The 20107-nt window shown below is 33.3% G+C and overlaps 1 protein-coding gene across 3 annotated transcripts in view; it reads left to right on the top strand.

The window, feature by feature from the left end:
* Positions 1 to 20107, top strand: part of Wdr7 (WD repeat domain 7) — a 284441-nt gene that overhangs the window by 77356 nt on the left and 186978 nt on the right. For 2 of the 3 annotated variants that reach the window (XM_070029067.1, XM_070029068.1), the window contains exons 17-19: positions 5476 to 5574; positions 8022 to 8140; positions 9699 to 9822. In XM_070029067.1, the coding sequence (XP_069885168.1) occupies positions 5476 to 5574; positions 8022 to 8140; positions 9699 to 9822 (342 nt within the window). The remainder of the gene's footprint in view (positions 1 to 5475; positions 5575 to 8021; positions 8141 to 9698; positions 9823 to 20107) is intronic. The other variant, XM_070029069.1, reaches the window with a different exon arrangement.

The following is a 20107-nucleotide window of genomic DNA, read 5'->3' as shown; positions in this document are numbered from 1 at the left end:
ATCTTCTGGATTTTTTCAATTTATTTTACTTATTTAAAAATGTTTATGTTTATGCTATTTCATGTTTAAATACATGTATGCAATGATTTATTCAACTAATTAACATATCCATTTCTGGATATATACATAATATATATATGGTATACATAGTAGAAATCACTGTATATCCATACTCTGAGCAATTTCCAAATGTATAATATATTGTTATTTACTAGTACCACATGGAATATTATATAAATTTTAAAAAATTTATAGAAATTTGTTTCATGGTCCAGAATATTATCTGTCTTGGTGAATACACAGTGTGTACTTTATAAAAAATGTTTATTATGTTGTAGGGTAAAATCAGGTCAAGGTACTCAACAATATTAAAGTTTACTATATACTTCTTGATTTTTCTGCCTTTTTGGCTCTATCAACCAGATAAATGTATTGGAATCTGCCACTATATTCCTTTGTGTGTCTGTTCTTTGATCAATTTTTGCTCATATGTTTTGAATCTTTTATTTAGTACATAAACCTTTGGAACTCTAATTTCTCCTTGATTATTTAAATCATTTTTCATTCTGAGATTGCTGTCTTTATGCTTTTCTGTATCTTTTGTTCTGAAATCTACTTGGTTTATAGTATTGTAGCCACTTTAATATTTTTGCTTAGCATTAGCATGAGGTATTTTTACCCTAGTTTAATCTGTTTGGGGGATCTTTCTATTTAAAGTACGTTTCTTGTAGGCAGCATTTAGTTGAGCCTTACTTTTGGGTGTGTGGTGTGTGGTGTGTGTGTGGTGTGTGTGTGTGTGTGTGTGTGTGTGTGTGTGTGTGTGTGTGTGTGTGTGTGTGTGTGTGTGTGTGTGTGTGTGTGTGTGTGTGTGTGTGTGTGTGTGTGTGTGTGTGTGTGTGTGTGTGTGTGTTTAATCCAATCTGACTTGCTTTTTAACTGTGGAACTTAAATCCATTACATTTAATGCAGTTGTTTAAATGGATAGATTATAGACTATCATTCTATTGTTCTCTCTTTTTTCCTTTTTGGCAGTTGTAGGGCTTGAACTCAGGGCCTGAGTGCTGTCTGTGAGCTTTTTTGCTCAAGGCTAGTACTCTACCTCTGTGAGCCTTAGCACCATTTCTGGTTTTCTTGTGGTTAATTGAAAATAAGAGTCTCATGGACTTTCTTGCTCAGGCTGGCTTCAAACTGCCATCCTCAGATATCAGCCTCCTGAGTAGCTAGGGTTAGGCATGAACTCCTGCTGCCCAGCTCATTCTGCTATTCTTGTCTTTGTTTCAACTGTTTTCTTTTCCTTCTTCTTTTCTTTCTTCTGTGTTTGAGATTAATGATGATTCCATTTGCCTTCTTTGTTGGCTATAAGCTATTCTGTATTATTTTAGTGATTAGATTAGTTCATAGAATGCATCTTTAGTTTATCAGAACAGTAACACACTGGTAAAGCATTTATTTAATGTAATAAGATTGGGAATTAACATTGGAAAACATAATGTTTGCCTTTTTTTTTTTTTTTTTTTTTTTTTGGGTCCGGTTGTGGGGCCTGAACTCTGGGCCTGGGCGCTGTCCCTCAGCTCTTCAGCTCAAGGCTAGCGCTCTACCACTTGAGCCACAGTGCCACTTCCGGCTTTTTTTTTTTGCTTATGTGGTGCTGAGGAATCGAACCCAGGGCCTCATGCATGCAAGGCAAGCACTCTACCACTGGGCCACCTTCCCAGCCCCTAATGTTTGCCTTTTAAGGTAAATATAAACTGTCTCTACAGAGAGAGCTATATAGTAAATAATATGGCATTATAAAACACATTTACTATTTTGGTATGAAAATAAATATTTAGTGTAAGTTCTTCAAATCCTCAGCAAATATTTTAAGCACTTTTTGTCTCCTAATGTCTTTGTTCAGGAATTAGAGAAATTAGTACTATCATAAGTAGTTCATATATCTCTAGTAAATAACATAGATAACCAATTTAGAGTAGGAAATGGTAGGAGAAAATATTCATTACATATAACAGATCATTACATATTCATCTTTCTGCTTTGAATCTCTTTTTATGTTTTCTTTTTCTTTTTTAAAATGTTTTTATTGTGAAAATACTGTACAGAGGGGTTAAAGTTACATGAGCAAGGTAATGAGTACATTTCTTATCCAGCATTGTTGCCTCCTCCTTTGTTTTCTCCTACCATCCTGTCCCTCCCACCTCCTCAGCTTTATTTTTCTTAATTTCTCTTGCAGTAAACATTGACTCATGATTATTTTTAAGTTGGTTTTTAAACATGAATATGCTCTTACTGTCATTTATATATTAGCTAATACTTTTTAGTGGCAAAATAAGTAAAAATATCAGGGCACTGGGCTTTTCATAGAAATTTGTACTTGAGGATAAATCTCTTATAGTTTACCCTAAATATTTTTCTATAAATAATATCAGGGCATTTAACTGGATGATAATTTTTTTTGGGGGGGGGTGTCAGGGCTTGGGTGCTGTCTCTGATTTTTTTTTTCCTAAGGCTAATGCTCTACCAGTTTAGCTCCATCTCCATTTCTTGCTTTTTGGTGGTTAATTGGAAATGAGAGTATTATGAGGGACTTTTCTGCCTGGGGTAGCCTCAAACCACCATCTTCAGATCTCAGCCACCTGAGTAGCTAGGATTACAGGTGTGAGCCAATAGCACCCGGCTGGATAATAATTTTTAAACAAGAGTTTTATTTTATTTGGCAGTATATTCAAAATTTCACTGTCAGTAGTGTTTACTGACAATTTTTTAAGGATATATTATTTATTTTCAGACATTCAATTTTGCAGTGATAAGTTCTGTTTAAGAAAGGGATAATGAAAAAAAAAGGGATAATGGATAAGAACAACCAAATTTTGTGCCCACAGTGATACAACCTTAAATCTACTGACAGCTTTAGGTTCTTTTATATCATGACATACTTTATTTCTATTCATTAATAACATGGTAAAAGTCAGGTTATATTTCTTGTGCATCTCTTTATTTTTAGCTGAGTTTTGAGTTTGCATCTATTTAGTAGGAGTTTCATAAACAATTAAAACATCTTAAAATATGTCAGCTTATATTAGGTTCTTTGCAATTTTATTTCTCTGAAATGGTGGATTTAAGTTACATTAAACTGAGAAATAAGAAATAAGCATTGTTAAATTATCTCAGCATTCACTTACATTAACCAAAAGTTTACTACTGTGCTATTCTACGATCCCTAGCAAAACATCTAACTTAACATGAAGCATATATGTTAAGTCACTCAGTCCTTTAAAATTTTGTTTGTTAGAACTTATGAGCCCTTCTTTTTAAATTGGCTGCTTACTTTGATGTGTGGATGCTCAAAAGGCAGCGTTTTTTTGTTTGTTTGGTTTGTTTACAATGCTTGGGACAGTGGTTGGTTCATAAAAGGAGTTCAATAAATATTTTTTGAGCAAATATGTCTATAAGTACATCCTCTTTATGCTTTTATTATTAATGTATTAATAACTAGGTACTGAGATTTAGGGAGAAAATAAATCCCTGCCCTCAAGAAGTCTATGCCTTCTAGAGGAAATCCAAAGGAATATAATATTTTAATTGTTTATTTGCTTTGCTACTCGACCGAGTGTTTCATGAGTAGAACTTTGTCCCATCTTCGTGTATTTATGTGGTTTTCCAACATCTGGTACTGATATTAAACACTTATTTATAGTTAATTTAATGAAATAGGAAATTTAATAGCTTTCACATACCTAATTCAAGTTAACATTTCTGTTATAAATTTGGTAATACTGGATAATGTTTACTCAAAACTAAACTTTTTTCATTTATATCGGATTTTATCACCCTCTTATTCTAATATCCTTTCAGAATGAAGACTAAAATCATATAGAATTAACATAGCCTTCCCAGGGATTAAAAAAAAAAAGAAACTTACAGAAAACATTCAACTGTTTTAAGCCAGTAAAGAAATGTTCTCAACATTCTGGTGGCATAAAAGCCAATATCTGAGGATTATCAGCTTTAGCACCTTCTTCATGAGGAGATGAACAATTTTTAAGTTATATTAACTGCATCAGTAATTAATTATGATGAAAGAAATTAAAAATAAAATCATTTCATGGGATACAGAAGTATTTGGAATTACATTGCAAGATTATTTTATATAATGTAACTCTTATATTTTATGAGATACAATTAAAGAAATTTTTCTCATAAGCATAACATTGTAAAATTACATTTTTTAGGTAAAGTTGAGTAATTGTGTTTAGTACAGAGTTCATCATACATACATATAATGTGCCTTGAATCATTACTCATAAGGGATAGAAAACAAGTCCATTAAAATAAAATTCAAATGTGTGAAGGAGCTGCTTCTTGGAATTTTTGTAGTTTAAATTTTCTTTTTGCTATTGTTCTTTGACTTGTTTTAGTTCTACTGTTTCCCTTGCACGTGCCTGATTGACGTTATGATGCACTGGTGTGGAAATTATGAAAAAGTTGTTTTCACACAGCTGTCCTATCATCACAAAAGAACTTGACTGCATGAAAAGCAAACATATCATTCAGCAGACAATGTTGAATCTGTTCAAGAGCCCAAACCTATTGCTCTTCAATGACAGAAGAAAAGAGAGGGATTAATTTGAAGATGCTTGTGCATGACATATGCTAATTTCTCCCTAGGAAGGAAGTGTCACATGGTGACCTCTAAATCTTAACATTGACCTCCAGTTGTAGAATGTGTGTGCCATAAGGTCCTTTTGCTTTTTCATATGATAATTGAAGCATTTTCCTGGCAACACAACTTTTTTGTGGGGGGAGGAGTTGGCTCAGCTTTTCTATAAGAATTATAAAATTCAAAATAGTTGCTTTTAGTATATTCAGAATTTATGTCATAAAAGTATTTTTTAAACTTCAGTGAGTGAAGCTATATGAAAATTCTTCTAACAGCATTCAAACATAATATGCAGCATTTATTCTTTATACATTAGGATGTTTCACATTGAATTCTTATGCAATGAGTATGGGAAATGGAAACATCACTGAATATTTTTTAGAGATATTTCAAAATCATCTATTCAGGTTAGGTAATAAATAATTAGAAAATGTAATCAATAATCTGAAGACCAGCACAAGCATCTTAACTATGAGAAACAGTTTTAAAAATTACATTTTGCCAATTCTGAATATTTTTGTCATTTTTATTTTACTTTTTATTATTTTAGAGCTATACTTTGCAGTATTTGACACATTATTTATCTATACTATTTTTTAGATTTTGACTTGAAGAGGAAGTTAAACTACCCTGTGGTTACTATTTAATAAATTACATCATTCCATGCTGTAGTTTTAAGCATGCCCTTCTGATTTTTAGTTTATGTTCACTATGTTTTGCTGATTTTGTTTTCATTCTCCACTAATATAGACCTTTTTTTTCAGAAAGCACTGTACCTCAATTTTCTCCTCTTTATTTCTTCTATTTTCCTCTGCAAGTCGCTGCACCTGTCGTTTCCGCTCGGCCTGATGCTGATCGCTCTGGCTCTGACTCTGCTTCCACTCCTGCTTTACATACCTGTTTCTTAGTCAATGAAGGTATTCTCTCTCAACTTTCTAATGTCTTTCTTTCAATCTATACTTTATTCCAACAGATTCTCTTCTTTTTATCTGATTTATACATTCATCTGTTTTGTTATTTATGAGATCCTAAAGTTCCCATTTTATAACTTTATTTGCTTATGTCAGTGACAAAAACCTATTATAAAAATGTGATGTTACTCTTGGCTGGCATAAGCCATGTCGTCTACCATCTAGAATGCTGCTATAGTAGTGCAAAGATGCTAATCCTTTGTGTGATGTCAATGTTAAATGGCAGACTGAATTTTGTAGTCCTATTTCCCACGTGATCTGTGGTATTGTTGCTTATGAATTTGTTTTGCATGTATAATAGTCTGTAACAGACCAACTTTTGTCTTTACAAAGATGTATGCTATGATTAGATGGAGATATGTTATAAGGGAGTCTCTTAATTTCTATTCTTATTTGAAAAGTCTTCAGATTGATTATAGGCTGATAGGAATTTGCATATCCTTCTACTAGTTCCAATGCAGACTGATGCAAAATTTTAGAATTTAAATCTTTACATTTAGTTGAGCTATCGCATTATTCTTACAAAGTTACAAAGTGGAAAGTAATTTTTGGACCACTGAAAATGTTACTGAAATCTTTAGACATTAGTTTCCCAAGGCTTGTCTAGTATTATGTATTATTTATAACTCCTGGAGCTTTCATGGAGGTTATGAGTTACGTTTTGTATCCAGTCTCCATATGACTAGTTTATATGATACACAAAGGAGGAAACTTAAAAAGTTTCTAAAATCTAAAATTTAGAATGATTCTGACCCTTCAGAACATCACAAGTCTGTCGATGAAATTTAGAACCCGTGTTGCAAGTTGTACTCCTTTGCAAAGAAATTATGTGGAAACTTAAAAGTCTAATTTCCTTTTTTGTTTAGTTACTTTTCATAGAATTGTTCTAAAATTTCTTTGTTAAGAGTGGATCTTAGGAAAAATAATTAGAGTATTTGTTAAGTTATTGTGAAAAATAGTTATCTGTTAATTCCCAGGTAAGCTGTTAGATTTGGGGCTTTAAAGAGAGTCATCACAAAGTTCAAATTTAGTTCATAGATGCCTTTGAAATATATATATATGTATATATATATATATGAGAAACATTAAAATGTATTAAGGATTACTGGGTAATAATGTTATATGTATATATGTATACATATATATATAAGTATCTGTGTATAACATAACTATATCCTTGTGTTGTAACGTATAACAATGTGTATGAATATATATGTACATATATTCTTGTGCTGTGTTATAATCTAAAATGTGTGTGCACCTATCAACTTAGTGTGATTACATATTATCAGTTGATGCAAATTTCCTCACTGAATGGATGAGTCTTTAAGTAGGTGACTTGACGATTTCTCTCATTAGCAGTCCGCTGATCAACTTGAGTTTTATTATACTTTTTGTCATTATTTTAGTAAAGTGTAATTTAGATCATTTCAGAGCATTGACTTGCTAAAATCCTGTGTTCACAGATAACTCACCTTTAAGTGACTGAGGGCATATTTTTTAATCCATTCTTGATTATTTATTTTTAAATATTATCCTCAGGAGAAAATGGTAATGATTGTATACTAATAATGCCCTGCTGTGTAATTTTGGAAGAATGAGTCTCACTTATTGTATTTATGAAGGTATTTTAGATCATTTTAAAAATAAGATTGAAATGATTGAGAATGCCTTCATATTAGTACTTTTACATATTATAGTGTAAACTGTCTTTTTCATATAATCATTCTATATGTGAATAAGAACTTTGGAAAATGTAAGTTTCAGTACTCTAAATCAGAATTTTTAAGAGTGTAAATTTTGTTTGGTCAGATTTTTATTTTGTAGAATATCTGGATTCATATTTACTCTCAAATTGGTATATGTTACTTATTTGGATTATGATTGTGATTAAATATCAGACTCAATTTGTAAGAAAAGGAATAACTTCCATAATTGAAGACCCTCTGATGAGAAGGGGAGATATTTCTCTTGGATGATAAAAGGGCAACAGATAGTTAGCCATGCTTTAGTGATACAAACTGTCTTGGAATATCTTTTAACTGATAATATTTTCACATCTATAGCTCTTATGTGTATTTGTTCATATCCTCTTCTATCCCCTAATGTATGTTTTACTTCAAAACATTTGTTTAGAAATGTATTTCCTTTGGGAATTTGGTTGTACTTTGTGTAGAAATTTGTTTTAAGATGCTGAGAATTTTTTTTAACTTTAAAGTTTTAATGTTCTTGGGGTTTGAGCACAGTGCTTCTCCTTGCTAAGCAAGCACCACACCACTTGAAGTACAACCTCAACCCAAGAGATACATGATGAAATACATTGGATATAAATTGTGCAAAACATCTAAGTGTAAAATCATTCAAAGTATGTTTGTGTTATCACATTTTGACAGGATGGAGTCAGTTAGCTGCTATGCATTGTGTAATGTTACCAGACCTGCTGGGACTGGATAAATTTAGGCCTCCACTTCTGGAGATGCTGGCTCGAAGGTGGCAAGATCGATGCTTGGAGGTAATGTCAAGGTGATGAGGATAGATAATAAAAATATTACAAAGGCTCATTCAAGCTGGGTGCCAGTGGCTCATGCCTGTAATCCTAATTACTCAGAAGGCTGAGATCTGTGGATCATAGTTCTGATGTTAATTTCAACAAAAATAGTGTTCATTCATATGTCTTACTACCTGTTCACCATGTGACAGAAAATATGAATTAAAGATTTCTATTCATTGTTCTTTTCAGTATATATCCTAAGTAGTAATATTCTTGCTGTCCATTCCTTTACATTTTTCCTTTAACCCAGTTAATAGTTGATAAATGTTTCATATTCTTTGTAGAATTGCGTCTTAATTGTTGAGTTTATGCAAATTATACAGCCATATGCACAAATGCATATAACTGCATCCTCAAGATCATACATTCAATACCATTACATCAGTCAAATTACAAGGCAGTAGTCATAGTCCAATGGAAGGTACTGTATTATAGTAAAATGAGAAAATCTTTGGAATTAGAGGACAGCTGGATTTGACTATCAGTTGTTAACTTTGTGACCCTGGGAAATTTACTTACCCTACTTGAAGCTCATTTGTAAAGTGGGGATAATAATATAGTCCTCATGGGATTGCTGTCAGGATCAAATGAGATAATGCAAGTAAAACAGAAGTACAGAGCCTGACACATGATAGAATTTCAGTAATTGTGCCCAGTATTTGGGCTGGTATTAGATATTGCTTAGAATATCTAGAACTTGGAAATGTATTACTGAGATTTTCCTTATTATTTTGATTTGTACAGCTGAAGCTGTTTATATCATTTAAGGTTTTTAAGTTTTCCAATATAAAGGTGGTCACATATCACTTAATGATGTGGATATATTCTGAGAAGTACATTGTAGGTAATTTTGCTTTGTGAACGTAGTAGAGTGTATTTATACAAACTTAAACTAAGCTGGCCATACTGCCACATGGTGATACAATATTATGACTGTCATGTATATGGGCTATTGTCGACTGAAATGTCATTATGTGGTTAAAATACTTTTTAGTGATGATCTTTGATTATGTGTGAAGTACCACCAGCCAATTTCTTCAGTATTTAATTTATTATTTGGTTGGTATTTCTCATGTATATAAATATGGTTTCTAAGCCATGTGCCAGTGGCTCACACCTATAATCCTAGCTACTCAGGAGGCTGAGATCTGAGGATTGCAGTTCACAGACAGCCTAAGCAAGAAAGTCTGTGAAATTCTCATCTCCAATTAGCCACCAATTAAAAAAATAAAGAAAAGGCTGGAAGTGGAACCATGGCTCAAGTGGTAGTGTGCTAGGCCTTGAGCACAAAAGCTCAGGACTAGCCGAGGCCCTGAGTTTAAGCCTCAGAACTAGCTATATATAAATACATACATGTGAGCACACACAATACGCGCACACGCGTGCACACACACAAACACACACACACACATACACACATTGTTCTATATGGGTTCTGTGTTCTAGCTTTGTTTCATTATGGAACTTCCTAATTATAGACAGCAACTGATGTGCTTTCTCATTTTTGTGATCTTCTTAGGTTAGAGAAGCTGCACAGGCTCTGCTTCTGGCCGAGCTGAGAAGAATTGAGCAAGCAGGACGAAAGGAAGCCATCGATGCCTGGGCTCCTTATTTACCTCAATATATGGACCATGTCATATCACGTAAGAGTTCTCATTCTTTTATACATAGCTTTATAGGCTGAAAGTCTATCAAATTCACAAATATGCATGGGTCCTATATTACCATTTACCTTTAACATAAATGACCTTCAAATCTGTATTTCATATTCTGAATCTCTATAGTTTAGAGTTTGGTAATTTTTTTGAATATAGCAAAAGTTATCTAAAATCAAAATATTCACCACTTACTAACACACCCCATATAAAACATTTCTTATAAAATTAATTCCCAATTTAAAATCTTGCCTTATTTAACATTGTTAAACAGTTTTCTCTGCCTATTGAATTTATGGGTGTTAACTTGGTCCATATTAATCTGGTGATATGCAAGTATAAATATTAGGCAAGATCCATTGCAGGTTGAGGGTGGAATTGTGAAATCTTACAAACAAAGATCTAGTATAGTTAGGCCAGTATACTATTGAAGAAAGAGGATATTAATAAGGGTTTTGACAGATAGGTCTTTCAAAAGAAAAAGGTTGAAAGTTTCGAGCATTTTTTCAAATTAAACCTTTGTGATCATGCTGTACTTTGTTTAATGTACATTGTTGTAATTTTTTCTTCTCATGAAAGATGCATAACCCCTATTCAAAATTTTGATTCATTATTTTTCTAGGAAAGTTTACAATTAAATATATCTAATAATGTTAATTATATAATTAATTAGTTTCAGTTGTTAAAATGAAATCTCAATGAGACTTGGAAAAAATACTTTTATGAAAGTTGATCTGGATTTTAAGCAGATATATCCCAAATGACAGTTTACCAGTGCCAGTTATTCTTGGTAATGAAATACTCATCCAAAGGTCATACTTACTAAATATGTCAAGATAGATAATGCTTGATTGTGCAGGAAGGAAAATGAAGACAAAATTCATAAAAGGTTGGAGCTGTAATAGCTGGTCTAAATATCAGTGGCTTGCAAAGGTGACAGTAGTAGATGTTTAATTAGGCCTGTTACCTTCAGCACTTAAGGTTTCTTACACTCAGTTTTGTTAGAGGTAAAAATGGAGATTATAGTAGGACTTTGTAGGATTCTAATAAGTGTGGAATAAGTTCATCTTTGTTAAGTGAATAGAGTGCCTAGCCCATAGTAAGCACTGTTAATTTCTTAAGAAAATACTGTAAAACATTGAACAATTACAATTCTGCTTAAAATTCTTACCTGTCTGAGTATCACAATATTCACTTAGTCAATATAGATTTTTCATTTGCTTATGGGAAATTCCCATTCTAATAAAAGGAAAATAAGTATTTAAAAAAACCCTGGGGACTCTAGATATTTAGATTCTATAAAGTGTTAGGCTTAAAATTTTTTTTAGAAATATAGATTTAAAAAAGAAGTTTCTGGAATATAAAATGTAAAAGTTAATAAAGTTCTACTTCTGAATATTTGAATAATCAGTCTGGAACATATTTTTGTTCCTAACTTGTGAGCTTTAACTTCATATTTCAGAAAGTGTAGTTCAATGATCAGCTTATCATAAACCTTATTGAATGAAAGAGTAAGTTAAATACAAAGTATGAGTGTGGTAACACAGAGTTCTTTGACGATAAAACTACACAATAGCCCATTACTAAAGATATATATATATTATAGAAATAATGAGCCAGGTACTTTAAACGCACTTGAATAATTCTAGTTACCTAAGAGGCTGAGATTTGGAGGATCAAAGTTTGAAGCCAACCTAGGCTTAGAAAAGCATATGAAACTCCATCTCCAAAAATCACCAATTAAAAGCAAGGCTGGAAGCATGGCTTAGTGGTAGTTCTAACAAGAAAAGCAAGCTGAGCAAGTATGATCCCAAGCTCAAATCTCAGTATCTCAAAATAGGAAAAATAAAAGAAGAAACATTCAGAGATATCTTCAAGACATCTCCATTTAGAAGGTGTAAAGTGGTGGGGGATGATTAAGGGGGAATAAATAGGTGAGGAGCTATCCTAAAAGATGATATGGACCCAGACATAAATGTAGATAAGGTATAATTGGAGACAATTTCTAGGTTTTGATTACTATTTGCATTTAAAAGATTAAGAAAAACAGCAAAGATTAGCACAGTATTGTATTCTTGACTGTTCATAAGAGGGGTACTCTACCCTGTTCCTGGAAAGAAAAGAATGGTTCAGCCCAAGATAAAGGCATAGCAGAGCCACAATTACTTCCTGAAGCAGTGACAGAAATGCATGTGCTGCCAGATGAAAGATCTGTTAGTAGGTTCAAAGAGGATATAAAGTATGCCTAAAATGATAAGCACTACTATTAATTGTATGTGTCTTTCTACCAGACTTGTGCCAAGTATTTGGTCTTGGTTTGTATATTGCATTTAGTTGTTAACAGTAATCTTGTAGGCGGTGTTGTTCTTCCCACTGCTACTACCCCTACTTTATTTTCTCTCATAAGAGTTAACTGAGGCTAAGAGGAATTTTAAAAAATCCTCTGAAGGTCCCTCAGATACTTAGATGACTGTCAGACTCCAAAGCTCATTCTTTTAACCACTGTTTATTCTGCCACTATTCCAAACATCATTAGATTGTTAAATAGGAGGTGGGATAGATGTTGAAAAATAAATAGGTATTTGGTAAACTAATACTGCTTTCATTGTTTTGTGTTTTCACAAAATGGACTAGAAAATAACTCCCACAAAGTTATTCTTTGATGATTCTCATATTTAAATATTTAAATAAGTATGAATTACTTTGTTCCTAGGTCAAATCTAAACCTTTCCATTTATGTAATTAAGTCCTGTTTTCTTACAGTATTTGTGAGTACATAAATTAACTGAATGCTGGATTAGTTAAATTTTAAGATTGCCACTCATAGTAATTGTATATTCAGTGAAAGGATAAACAAACATGCAAATGGAAACATTCTACATTAACAGCTTTTGATATAATGTTACTTGATTCTGGAACTTTTATATTGACTGTTAAATGACTTTTAGTTTGCTTCTTGGAGTTTTCTATTTTAATAAAGGGATGTCAAGCTAAAGGAATAGGGATTTTGAATGTATTAAAGAGAAGAAAGCAAAGAACAAATGAGGAATGACTACATAGGGCTGTTGAACAGATTTGCTGTCCGAAGGGATCAAAAGGTTATGGAGCCAGCTGGTGGACAGCCCACACCTGCCACCTACATCCTTGTAGTGAAATTGCCTCTGCCATTGTCATTAATATTTGAAGAGATGATCATTATCACAAGTTATATCATAAAGTGTTTTTTATAAACATGTGCTTTTTAACATGGAGATCTTAATCACTAAAATAAGCAAATTATTAAGCAATGTAGCTGTTGAATTTACCACTTATCAACTTATTTTAACTATTCTAAGCATTTCAAAATACATAGTAATTAAGCAATATTAGCAGCACTTATTACTGAGCTTTGTCTAAGAAGTGCCTTATTAAATATTTGAAGGTCAGAAAATGTTCTTTCCTAAAATGAAGTCATTTTGTACCAAATAGGGATTGATATTATTTTCTGAAATGGCTTTATTTCAGACAAAAGCATTTTCTTGGCTTTGATAGCCTTCATTTTCTAGTTCTAGAGTCAATGGTTTTAAGTGGGTAGTAACTTTGAGTTCACAGTCAGGAAGTGATTAAGTGGGAACTAAAATGACAACTCCAGTCAACTGGCCATTTTGACAGGATCCTTGGCATTTTTTTAGGTGTATTGTGCAATTAAAGAGTCTTTTGCAGGTTTGAAGATTAAAGAAAGTAATAGATCAATGCAAGCTGCATTTTCAGGACACCTGAAACCATTGAATAGAAACTTTGCATAGCATTGAGCATAACACAAGTAGTCGGCCACTAGTCCCTTTCTTACCTCTTTCTGGTTTCTTTAGCTTTATTTTCCTATTGCTGCTGCCTTAGAATTTAATTTATATTACTCAGGGATTTGACAGTGGATTAGATATCACTGGGAAGAAAAAAATGGAGCAATAGTCTGCCTTAACTGAAAGCCACAGGTTTTTATTAGAAACAAGTTTTCAACTATTGAGTCACATGAGAAATTTTCTCCAGGTACTAGAGCTCTGTCCTTAAACTAGTTATGAATTACCATTTTATCCTTTACAAATATCACAAATATGTAAACTTTTTTTTCTTTTGTCAGTCATGGGGCTTAAACTCTGGGCCTAGGCACTGTCCTCAGCTCTTCAGCTCAAGGCTAGTGCTCTACCACTTGAGCGACAGCACCACTTCTGGCTTTTTTCTGCTTATGTGGTGCTGAGGAATCGAACCCAGGGCCTCATGCATACGAGGCACGCGCTCTACCACTGAGCCACCTTCCCAGCCCATAAGTGAACTTTTGATGCAAATTATAAATAGAAAATCTAAGGATAAGTCCACTGTGATTCTATTTGAATGAAACAACTCAAATTATACATTCTTTTTTCTTTTTGTAGAAAATATTTATTAGCATATATTAATTGCACAAAGGAGTTTTATGTGGTATTTTCATACATGTATATAATATACATTGATCAAATTCTATCCCTTTGTTAATACGTTTTTTATTATAAAAATAGTGTACAGAAGAGGAGGTAACAATGCTCAATAGGAAATGTACTCATTACCTTACTGCATACATTCTTTAATGCTAATTTACAGAGCTATTATAAATCTTTCCTAAGTCATCACTCTTTAGCATATACCTGTACATACATGTGTTTCAGAACCCTTTAAAATTTTGCCAGGTGCTGGTGGCTCATGCCTGTAATCCTAGCTATTCAGGAGGCTGAGCTCTGAGGATGGCAGTTCAAAGCCAGCCTGGGCAGCAAAATCTGTGAAACTCTTATCTCCAATTAACCACCAGACAAATGGAAGTGGCTCAAGTGGTAGAGCACTTTTCTTGCCCTGAAGAGCTGAGAGATAGTGCCCAGGCCCAGAATTCAAGCCCCATAACCAAACAAAATAATAATAATAATAATAATAATAATAATAATAATAATAAACACTTCAAAATGATTATTTGTGCCAAATAGGGATTAATATTATTTTCTGAAACTTGTAGTACAATTTGGATATAGCTAAACATTATGAATTGCCTGAGATTTATTTTGAAGTCAAGATGTTTTGCAAAATGCTGTGGGATACATGTAATTGTAGCCCCTCTGTACAGTATGTTCTCAAATAAAATAAAATAATATTAAAAAAAAGAGATTATTATCTTACAGAAAAAAAAATGCTGTGGGATATTTTTTTATTTATGACACACTACATGTAGCATGTTGATAATTGACTTTTTTATGAGGTCAAGCACCTAGTTTGTGAAATATATTCACACTTGCCCTTCATTCCAGTCAGTGACTTCGCTGAGGTAAATGCTGATGGTTCCTCATTTCCTTTGGCCTGTGATGCAGAGTGACCTTAAGGGGCATGAGGTCACAAGTGTAATTATTTCTTGTACATTGTATTCTGCTTTCTCAAAGTGGCTCATCTCCTCTTTTAGTTTCAGAAACATTAAACACATAAAAGTCACTACTATCATATAAATCAAAATCTCTTCTAAAGAGAGTACTGTTGCAATTTTGTACGGTTATGGCCAATGTTGTATTAATTTGCAAATTTATCATCTTAGATATTGATAAAGGATATGTAACACATCGTGTTTAATACATATTGATGTCATCAGAACACACCATCCTTTGTTCTTATTGAGTCCCTGCCTTTTTAGCTTCCTTTTGTGTTAAGGTTACTAAGGTTAGGTTTGTCTTTTTCTCCCCCTTGGAAAAAGAATACAATTTCTTTGTTCAGTGAAAGACAGTCCTGGTAATATTTTGGTTTTGATTTTTCAACAAGCTAGACTGTATTACCTTTAAAACCTGGAATTGAAGTCACTTTTCTGATGGTTGTAGTGTTCATTTTGAACACAAGTATGGATGGACCAACAATATATAAGAAGGTAAGATGGAACTGTATATTGTAGAGGTAGTGAAAAGTATATCATAGCTGGTAAAAATAATTTAAATGTTAATGTAGTCTCTAGTAGGCAGATGTCATCAATTTGTGGTGGAAAGAAGATGGTGGAAAAGCTAAAGAATGGGCTTGATAAATGTGTTTTAGGCAAATTTCTTCCTACCTCTCAAAGACCTTAAACTATTCAATCAGCTTTCCTTCTTTTCCTCATTCCCTCCCACCCTCCTTCCTTCTTTCATTTCTTTCCTTCCTGCCTGCCTTCCTGCCTTCTTCCCTCTCTCCTATCCTTCCATGTTACCTAGAACTCTATGCGATAGTCATTTTCTGGTTTTTAGATAATTGAAGATTTTAAGTTCTAGACGCTCAAGATTTAAAGAAAAATTTATACTTTTTGTTGAACTATTTCAAAAGGACTTTAGTTTTTAAAACTTGGTAAACAGAGTTGTATGGGTCTATACCAATGATGTAAAATTAGCACCACTTGCTTCTTGAAGAAAGGGTGCAGAAAAAAAGCAGAAGTGTATGTCTCTTGCAATTCATATATACTTTGAATAATTTTCTTTCTCCTCTTTTTATTATCAATTTTGTTACTATTGGACTGTTTTGTCTGCCCCTAATAGCTGCCGCCCTGATTTCTAATTTGCTCTTTCTAATTTTGTGGCAGCCAGTTAACCACACTCATTTCAGTTAAAATAAGAGTGAACTGGCTAAGAATAAAGGTTCCTGGATGAAAAGCTACCAAAGCTGTAGTGTAAGCACTATGTGGTGTCCCTTGTTGGCTCTTCAGCTTCTGCTTCTGGACTACTTTCTCATGTCTTTTGGAGGCATTCTGGGTGTCCCTTTCTTTTCAAGCAAGAACATTCTCATTAAAGTTGAGGAAGTAAAGGGAAAATCATTTGATTGTTTCTGAAGAACTGATCATTCTAAAATACTCCTTTTGTAATGCCTTTATTATGAGTAAACTACAATTAAAAATGAGATTCTTGGGGCTGGGAAGGTGGCTCAGTGGTAGAGCGCTTGCCTTGCATGCATGAGGCCCTGGGTTCGATTCCCCAGCACCACATAAGCAAAAAGAAAAAAAGCCGGAAGTGGTGCTGTGGCTCAAGTGGTAGAGTGCTAGCCTTGAGCTGAAGAGCTGAGGGACAGCGCCCAGGCCCAGAGTTCAGGCCCCATGACCAGAAAAAAAAAAGTGAGATTCTTTCAGAAATATGTATAGTATTACAATATCTAGTGTATGTCTGAGTCAAGCAGAAAAGGTCAGATAAGGTGATGTCAGGGAAATGAACCCTAAGATATGTATTCAAATGTTTTTTTTTTCTTTCATGCGATTGTTTCTAACACATTTATAAGATTATTTCTTAGTTGCTTTGTATTTCCCTCCCCCACAGTATAACCCCTGCTTTCACTGTATTTGATGTCGGTGTAATTTGTGGAGGGGAAGGGGAAAAACAAATTGTTTAAATAGGGATACAGATGGACCCATTGCAGCAATGAGATGTACAAGTCGTTATGTCGAAAACAGACTTTACACCTTTGGTGGGGGGAGGAGGAACGGGGAGGATTGGGGGGAGCAGGGGGATGATGGGAAGGGAAGGGGAAACAAAGGAGGAGGCTACAATGCTTGATAAGAAATGTACTCATTATCTTGCCCATGTAATTGTAACCCCTCTGTACAGTATTTTCACAATAAAAAAAAAGAAATATTTATAGTACTCACCTTAAAGTGTTTACAAAGCCAGTGGGAAATGGTTAGCATTGTGATTAAGAGAAAAGTCTTAAAAATGGTTTGAGTGATGTACATTAGAAACCCTTTCTGTTCTGCTCCAAGTTTTATATTTTGAGGCAAAAAGGTTTGCCTTAAGACAGATTATGTTATGCAAAGCACACTATGTCTGTATTGTATGTGATTACAATGTTTTGTTGGGACTAGATATTTGTTGGAACTATTAAGTTTAATTTTAAGCATTCTACACTGATCATGTGTTTAACAGCATTAAACTGTTCTACTTCTCTCTATTTGGCTATTAACCTCATGGAATGACAATGAAACTTCTTTTTAACTGGTCCTAACCATCTAAAAGAAAATCCCTTCCAAGTGACTTGTATTCTCTGATGCAGTATTAAATTGTCTTGTGATTTTCCTTATATCTCTTTCACAGTGTTGGAGTTAGAGTAATTAAGAAACAAATTTAAAGTGAAAGCATTTCTGAATGGATTGGTTATTTAGACTTTACCTCTTACCTTTATCTTTATCTCATAATGCTGCAGGTAGGGTAAGCTACAGGTTAAGTAACTTCATGCTGCCAGGGAACTCCTCTGTACAGGAGGCTCTGTAGCCACAGAGCCATAGTCAGCTTTCACACTGTCAGTAGGAGCCCTACAACAATGTGCCACAGTGTGAAACTAAACGAATGAAACCTTAGGAAACTCAGGCACTTGGTTCTTTTTCCAGTGGAAGGTGAAGAGTTCTAAGTGTGTATCTTAGCCTGCCTGTCTTCATCCCATCCCACCTGGGGAACCCTGATCATCATCTGGCCTCTGTGGCACTATTGCTGGGCCTGAAAGGCTTGAAATATGTTTAGTTATGTTTGCATGCCCCTTGTTCTCTTTCATAAGCCTTATCTATCTGGCCTCCAGGCATGAATTCATTACCTCTCCTAGAGCTGCAGTTGGTGGCAAGGCCCCTAGGAGGCATAACTGGCTTGCTTTGAGGTATTTGCACATTTTTACCATATGCTTTAAGAAGTTGAAGGCCTGTGAAGACTGTTTTATAAAAGAGAATCACCCGTTCATCTTGTGATACTTTTTAAAAATGATGTTCAAGTGGAAATGCCCAGTATACCTTTAGCTGAGATTCTAATGGCCTTTGTAATTATAAATGACCTAGTATTACTTGCTATGAAGAGTAGGATATTGATTTGTGCCATTATTCTCTTGATGATTTGCTCAATAACAAAAATTCATAATGCTAATGGAAATAAAGTACTTTCAAAATGCTTCACATGAATACTATCACATGTTTTTGTAGCAGAACAAGTACCTAGTAAAATTTTTAAATATACATTTTTAAAATCTAAACTGTACAGTTTATTCCAATACAATAGGCAGTCCTGTTCAACTTGTTTTTATAGAGATTATACTCTTGTGATATTTTAACTCTTAGTTACTGAACATGCATTTGTTCATATGCTTTCATTTGAATCTTAGATTGTATAGTTGTAAATTTGAGTTTATAATCTGATGATATTTTAACTCTTAGATATTGAGCATACATGCACAAATTCAATTTTCTATTTGATTCTGAAACATTTATTTTTCTTATCTATGTTTTTTCTATCTATAATGGTCTTATTGAAAATTGGATATTATATGTATTTATATTGTTTTGTTATTTTAATTCAATACTTTATTATAATTTACATGTGACAGAATCAATCTTACAGTTTGAAAGGAAAATAATAAAGTTTTTGTAAGAAATCATGGGAACCTTATTTGTCCTGTTTTGATTGTATTAGCTAATATCAGGCATTTTTCTAATACTTTAATAAATTCTGGATTAAAATGGTGAAATTATACTAAAATATCTTTGCCTAATCCACTTTGCCCTCTCCTACAATTTTTAGTGGAAGCATAATATTTATATTTTATTTTCTTCAGTGCTATTGTGCCAATGGCATTACCTTGACTATTAAGCATATCTTGACATGAATATGCATTTTAAGTATGTTTTAATATTTATAAATAATTTCACTGTGCATGACATTTACAAGCTTGGTTAATATTTTAGCACTTATAGTACACAAACATAAAGAAAAAATTGTTTTATTTGTTCGAACACCCGAATTGACCCCAACAAGATTGAGATTGATCTGGTTTCTTTCAGTCTGTTAAATGCCAATCCAGTCATCTGTAACAGTACTTAGTATTTTTGTAATTTTTCTGTATATATTTTCTGTTTGTTCTATAAAACTTACCCGTCAGGTGAAGAGATTTTCCTTGGTTGATTTAGAGATGAAAACAACCACAACCACCTATTTCATTGCTTGTTGTTTTTTTAAAAATATTTCTACAGTTGATGTCAGTGCCATAATCACAGTGCTTTTTTGTAATCCTATGAAAGTCTTCACAATTTACTAGAAAAAGATGATGTGGCTTACATTTGAAACAGGCAATTCAACTAAAGAACATCCAGCTTTGAGGAATGAAAATGGAAGAGAGTATCTCTGCTGGTTTAAAACATCTAATAATTGAATATAATGAAACAATCTCTGGCATAAATTTTGGATACAAATGTGTAAGACAGGTTATTTATTGAGCTGTCTTTATATCTTAAACATGAAGTAAACACTTT

This window comes from Dipodomys merriami, unplaced genomic scaffold (assembly GCF_024711535.1).
Source record: "Dipodomys merriami isolate MVZ:Mamm:240054 unplaced genomic scaffold, mDipMer1.0.p SCAF_2, whole genome shotgun sequence".
In the NCBI taxonomy this organism is placed as follows: Eukaryota; Metazoa; Chordata; class Mammalia; order Rodentia; family Heteromyidae; genus Dipodomys; species Dipodomys merriami.
This window is presented reverse-complemented; position numbering and strand designations above follow the sequence as displayed.